Here is a 6,858-nt window from a genome sequence, read left to right as displayed (position 1 = left end):
TTTTTTTTTTTTTTTTTTTTTTTTCCTTTTTATTTATTTAGTTTTTTATTTTTTGAGACAGTGTCTCGCTCTTGTTGTCCAGGCTGGAGTGCAGTGGCTCACTGCAACCTCCACCTCCCAGATTCAAGCGATTCTCCTACCTCAGCCGCCAGAGTAGCTGGAATTAAAGGCGCTTGCCACCACAGCCGGCTAATTTTTGTATTTTTAGTCGAGATGGGGTTTTACCATATTGGCCAGGCTGATCTCGAACTCCTGACCTCAAGTGATCTGCTCCCGTCTAGCTCCCAAAGTGCTAGGATTACAGGTATGAGTCACCAGCCTCGCAGTGGTTCTTTCGATGAGAGCAATGTCTTAATTATTCTGTTCTGTAAGTTTAGATTTGTTTAATGATGTTTTCCTAATGGTGAGTACTCCTATAGATTTGGGGGGATGTAGCATAGCAGCCAGACAAACGGAAAAAGAAAAAAATTATGCTGGTGTTCCTTTCTCTCTCTACAATAAGCATTTGCTTGGTGTAGTTGCCAGCATGAAATACTACATTCTGTGGGCAAGTTTTCAGCTGTGTTCTGTGAGAATAACTTGGCCCCAGTACAAGAGCCCAGCTCTTGAAGGGATTTCTCTCACTCTAGAAGTTATTTATAGCACACTATATCATGCAAGTCTAGAGTTCCTCAGATAAGAAAAAGATTACATTCAGGAGCATATCATGACTTTAAAACAGCTCCCTGGATCTTGTTAAGCTACTGAGATACTGTTACTTGCTTGTAGATCACTTACAATAGAAGCATATCTAACTTCATGGGTCTGTGGCAGGTATAGCTGGCTATTCCCTACCTACACACCAGATTTAACCATTCCAATTTTCCAAACTGGTTTTGGTGGTTGTGGGTAACCTACAAAACTGTAGGTATTCTTGAGCAAGTGAAAGAATTGTCTGCTTACTACAAAGCTACCTCTACTAGATTTCATCAGAGTCACCAAATGTGTCTTCAGTAGCTAAAAATTTCTATTGAAAGCCGTTTAAAATGGGTACTCATCTGTCACCATTTTTTGCATCTTTTGAGTTTGTATCACCTGGTATTACAGTTTGTCTACATCTCTTAATATTAATTGTCTCCTACCCACTATAAAACACATTACATCATTCTTTTTAGCTACATCTTCTCATGTCTTTGGGTTAAAAGTCCACTGCTTTGCATGACTTTTTTGTTTTTCTTTTCTGACAAGCAAGCCCATTTCTTATGTCAATATCTCTGCTTGCTTTCTAGTGGGAGCAGGAGAAGCTGCAAATTTTGCTGCTTATGCTTTTGCACCTGCCACCTTGGTCACCCCTCTGGGTGCTCTGAGTGTTCTCATAAGGTATGTGAGCAACAAGGAACTTGGCTTCTGTAGGTATTTTAAGACCAAGATAAACCATAAGAAACATACGGCTATGGATATCTAAAAGCAAACACACAAATCTAGACCAACCTGGACTCTAAAAGTCTAGATGAACCCAAATTATTTCTGAGACTCCTGGGAGGCTTTGGACAAGTCACTCAGCCTCAGTTTACTCATTCATAAAGTGAGAATAATACTTTTCTTGCCTGAAATCACAAAATAATTTGAGAAGACTATAACAGTAGAAATAGGAAATAGACTGTCACATTATTATTTTAAAAACCTAAGACACAGTGAGTTTGATTTCCTACTAACATAAATGTGTTTTACATTTGTAACAATGCAATGAAGCGTAGAAGATTTTTTAAATCTCTCATCAGAACAAATTGCCAGAGTCCTGTCAATTCTTTTTCTTATCATAGTGGTTAATGACAGTAGTTATCAGAGGACTTTTAAAAGCATGGTGTTTTGGTTAAATTTTAACTCTGACTAAAATTCTTGCATTGTTTGCTGGATACTTCTGTTTGGAGACCCTGTATCTTTAGTACTGGAAACAGGAATAATTTTCCTATTTCATGGAATGTGGATCTAATTTTTCTGAGTTTATTATGATCCCAAATGAATGTGTTTAATAAGCATATACATTTTATCTGTTCTTGTATTTTCTTTTCTATTCATTATCAACCTCTAGTAGAAAACTTATTATTGAGCCTACTAAATTCTTTTTAGCTTCTTTATAGGATTGTTGTGAGAATTAAGTGAGTTAATACACATAAAGCACTTCGAACACTTGTCTATGCAATGAATAGCTAGTAGTAGTAGTAATAGCAGTGTCTTCACTAAGGCTGCAGTCCTACAAGTGGCCACATGAGGGCAACTTTAGGAAAGTACCTGGTAATTGATCATAATCTTGAGGACAGATGGGCACTTAATTGCCTTCATGGGGATACAGGGCATTAGAGGAAGGAGGCTGGTTTGCAGAAACTACAGCAACTGAAGCATTAGGAGTACCGGATAGGTCTAAGTATCAGAGCAGTAGCAGGTGGTAAGGAAGTATTTTGATATTTTGAAAATCTGTGTCAAGCTTCTCTAACCCATGGCCCATGGGCTGCACGTGGCCCAGGACAGCTTTGAACGTGGCCCAACATAAATTTGTAAACTGTCTTAAAACATTATGAGTTTTTTTGTGATTTTTTTTCTTTTGCTTATTAGCTGTCATTACTGTTAGTATGTATTATGTGTTGCCCAAGGCAATTCTTCCATTGTGGCCTAGGGAAGCCAAAAGATTGGATACTCCTGGTCCGTTTGATTGTAGTGGTATGAACTAGGTGATTATTAGCCCTGAGCAGAGTAATTTTTATTTAGGAATGTATCTTTCTTTGAAACATCCATGGGCATACATATTCTAAATGTATCATGCCAGTAAGATATAAAAGATTTTCTATTTTGCTTGGCTTTACAGGAAAAGATGGGTAAATTGAAAATGACTTGAGTAGAACCTCTTGTAAGATCACTGAAAGATTACAAGATATAGAATATTGTAGCTTTTAGATATAAAACAATGAAGCATATTTGCCCATCAGTTCTGAGTTTCAAACCAATCTCGGGTTTTCAGTGTCATATAGCGTATTCCAGTCAGCTCATTGGGATACATGGTGGCATGTACCACAGTGTGACTTCTGAGCTGCCATGGGATCAAAAGGTAGTTGAACTATAGTGATTTTTTATTTTTTCTCTCCCAACAGTGCAATATTATCTTCCTACTTTTTAAACGAGCACTTGAACATTCATGGGAAAATAGGCTGCATGTTAAGTATATTGGGGTCAACTGTGATGGTTATCCATGCCCCACAAGAAGAGGAAGTCACATCTTTGCATGAAATGGAAATGAAATTGAGAGACCCAGGTCTGTGATTCACCCTAAAGAACCACTCAAATTCTACTCCACTTTTTCTCCTCACCAAATAGTATCTGTAATAATATTGTAATAAGCTTTCTACATTGTGGGCTGCCTTGTGGGTTGTGAGATACAGTGAGGTTTGATTATTATTTCTCCTGAAAAGATGGCAGAACTTATTTTTGTGTTCATGCTTCCCCTCTTACACAATGAAAGGGAGAGATGGGGATGGTAGAGGCAAGAGACATATTCAAAATCAAGTCTTTGCCACTTTCTTCCTCTGAAAATAAAAAATTTTACTCTGATAATATTTGCCCTAGCTCATAGTGGTATTGGTGACATTTAAATGATATGTTTGTGAAAATTCTTTGTAAAATATTGAGAACTATGCAATATACTGTTGTTTTTAATTTGATCTCACTTCTATTTCTAAAATACCTATGCTCTTAAACTCATGACTAACAAGATTTCAGAAAGGTATAATCCTGTGAGCATTTTCTAACGTCAAATTCTTTTCTCCTCCTAACAGGGTTTATTTCTTTTGCTATGATCATAACTGTGATCTCCTTGGTGCTGATTTTGATTGTGGCTCCAAAGAAAGGACAGACCAATATATTGGTTTATATTTCAATCTGTTCCTTGATTGGAGCGTTTTCAGTTTCTTCTGTCAAAGGCCTGGGAATTGCCATTAAGGAGCTGATAGAATGGAAGCCAGTTTACAAACATCCCCTGGTCTTTGTTTTGCTGGCTGTACTTGTGCTTTCAGTAACTACACAGATTAACTATCTCAACAAGGCACTGGACGCCTTTAATACCTCTCTTGTGACACCCATTTATTATGTATTCTTCACATCCATGGTAGTCACTTGCTCTGCTGTCTTATTCCAAGAGTGGTATGGCATGACAGCTGGAGATATTATTGGGACCCTGAGTGGATTCTTCACTATTATCATTGGCATCTTCCTTCTACATGCTTTTAAAAATACTGACATTACCTGGAGTGAGCTTACATCCACTGCTAAGAAAGAAGCCATCTCTCTGAATGTCAATGAAAACAATTATGTTTTACTAGAGAACTTGGAGTGTTCAGCCCCGGGATACAATGATGACGTTACCTTGTTTAGTAGAACTGATGACTGAAGTCTCTAGAAACACTGAGTTTTAACCAATATGAGACACACGAAGAGGAAAATGAATGCTTGCTTCCTGGAAGAACTGCTAGGAAAGTTAGCATTTTTACAGTTCTAACTAATTTAGGTGTGAGGACAAGTAAAAATGCCATTTTTTTGGCAGTCGAATTTGAAAATCAAATTGATTATCCTCCAGAAGACTTCTGCTGCTTTTCATTTCTACAAACTTTGAAATACTCTCTAAGGATCAAATAAGTCAAAGTGCTATATGTGTCTCAGAATAATCTCCTTCTTCTGGTCACAGTATCTTTGTCTCTGCCAGGTGGCTCTTCATATCTTTGGTGGCTATTTTTAGACTCACAGTCATTCACCAATATAAAGTTAGCAGTGTTCTGACAGACACAGTATCAGTCATATTCTCCGTTGAGTCATAATTTCAAATTATTAAAACTGAGAAGAGAGGCCAGATACGGTGGTTCACACCTGTAATCCTAGCACTTTGGGAGGCCAAGGCGGGCAGATCACTTGAGCTCAGGAGTTTGAGACCACCCTGGGCCACAAGGCGAGACCCTGTCTCTACAAAAATACAAAAATTAGTCAGGCATGGTGGCACACGCCTGTAGTCCCAACCACTTGAGGCTGAGGTGGGAGGATCGCTTGAGTCTGCAAGGTTGGGGCTGCCGTGAGCCCAGGTTGCGCTACTGCGCTCCAGCCTGGGTGACAAAGTAAGACCCTGTCTCAAAAAAGAAAAAGGGCAAGGGGCTTTTGCTTTAAAAATCTTTTGTTTAAATTGAGAAGTGAGATCACAGGTGTTTTGTTCTTCCTTCTGCACCTTCCTTCTTAAACTAGATAGCTAATTAGTTATTTTAAGAAAAAAGAAATAAAAAAAAAAAAAAGCCTGCTTTATTTGTTAGTGGGCTAGAATACACAAGACACAGCCACCCATGAAGAGTTTATGAATTGTGACTCACTGACATACCATAGGAATTTACTACCAGTTGAAGAGGGAGAACGCAGTCAGAGAAAAATACTTCACATAAAGGAAAATGTTTTCTTCTCACAAAGGCACAGATACGTGATTGTTTTCACAGGTTCCATTAATTAACTCAGGTCTGGAAGACATAGGACAAAATGGAGTTTCTGAAGAAGTCCAGGTGAATTCAGCTTTGGAGTCACTTATGTTCATTTTTTTTTCCTTTCTTTTATCCTAAAGGTTATTTTTCTTGTTGATACAGAGATTTTTGTAAAAGATTGCTACATTATTTCAGGATTATATCTTACACTTCAATTGCTCTCAAATGTTTTAACCCTAAAGAGTGGGTTTTCCACAGACTGGAAGCAACTAGAAAATCTTTGTGAAAATCTGAACAAATTATCATAATGTCTCTCTTGAAATTTTGCACTTTCACCCTTATTAAGGAAATTATAATTAGTTACTAATCTTAAAAAATAGGTATATTCTAATAGGATAGAAAGTTAACTTCCTGGCAAACAAAATACTAAGATCTCAGGGGCTACTGCAGGAAAATACCTTTTTTGCACATTAAAACGTTTATAAAATTTTCCTCTCTCATTTCAAACGCATGGCAGGAATAACATTTTTGGTAGTCTTTAATGTAATGGACAGATTTACTGTCACATTGATTTTATGGAAAATAAGTTGGCTATCTTATTTTATACTAATCTTATTTTCTCAAAACAAAATCCTAACCAAAAGTTGTCATTAAAAAAGAAAAAAGCAGGTTGACTGAATGTTTTCTGCTCTAACCTTAAATGTTATTAGGTTTGGTTTTGTTTCTAAGCTAGTTCAAGACTACCCAAGGTAATAATTGTAAACTTTATTATTCAGAATTCAATTAAACTGACTTTGGCATTTCCGCAGTTCTATTAAACAATGACTGATGTTCACAATGACCACCTACCTGAGATGGCTGCAAGGCCCTAATGTTCTATTATACATTATAGTCTTTTCAGCATAGTTCAGTGTTGAGTGCAATTCTAATGCAGTCTACGTTTTTGAAAATCAATAATCCATGGAAGGTCCATGGGTTGATACTTCAGGTCATATACGTGTTTACTCTGTTGATTGCTGTTCCACTTTACTTGTATATCAGATATATAAGCTATGAACACAAGTTTGTAGGAGAAGTATCTTCTGGCTGGGCAGTGGCTCACACCTGTAATTCCAACACTTTGGGGGGCTCAGGTGGGAGGATTTCTAGTCGCCAGGAGTTTGAGACCAGTCTGGGCAACAAAGCTAGACCCCATCTCTCTAAAAAATGTAAAAAATATCAGGAGACTGAATCAGGAGGATCATTTGAGCTTAGGAGTTCAAGGCTGCGGTAAGTTATGATTGTGCCACTGCATTCCAGCCTAGGTGACAGAGTGAGACCCTGCCCCAGAAAAGTATCTTCTGATAAAGTGGCATTTGAAAATTGCAGAAATTTTAAT

General features: G+C 37.6%; 1 protein-coding gene across 1 annotated transcript in view; it reads left to right on the top strand.

Moving 5' to 3' along the window:
• The window catches only part of NIPAL1 (NIPA like domain containing 1), a 25,220-nt gene extending 19,082 nt beyond the window's left edge, over positions 1-6,138 (top strand). Inside the window, exons 4-6 of the mRNA XM_017860646.1 lie at positions 1,269-1,359; positions 3,126-3,286; positions 3,807-6,138. Of these exons, the coding sequence (XP_017716135.1) occupies positions 1,269-1,359; positions 3,126-3,286; positions 3,807-4,417 (863 nt within the window). The 3' untranslated portion in view covers positions 4,418-6,138. The remainder of the gene's footprint in view (positions 1-1,268; positions 1,360-3,125; positions 3,287-3,806) is intronic.
• The last annotated feature ends 720 nt before the right edge of the window (positions 6,139-6,858 follow it).

This window comes from Rhinopithecus bieti, unplaced genomic scaffold (genome assembly GCF_001698545.2).
Source record: "Rhinopithecus bieti isolate Rb0 unplaced genomic scaffold, ASM169854v2 scaffold_56550, whole genome shotgun sequence".
NCBI lineage: Eukaryota > Metazoa > Chordata > Mammalia > Primates > Cercopithecidae > Rhinopithecus > Rhinopithecus bieti.
Note: the sequence above shows the minus strand (reverse complement) of the source record. Positions and strands in the feature narration are given on the sequence as shown.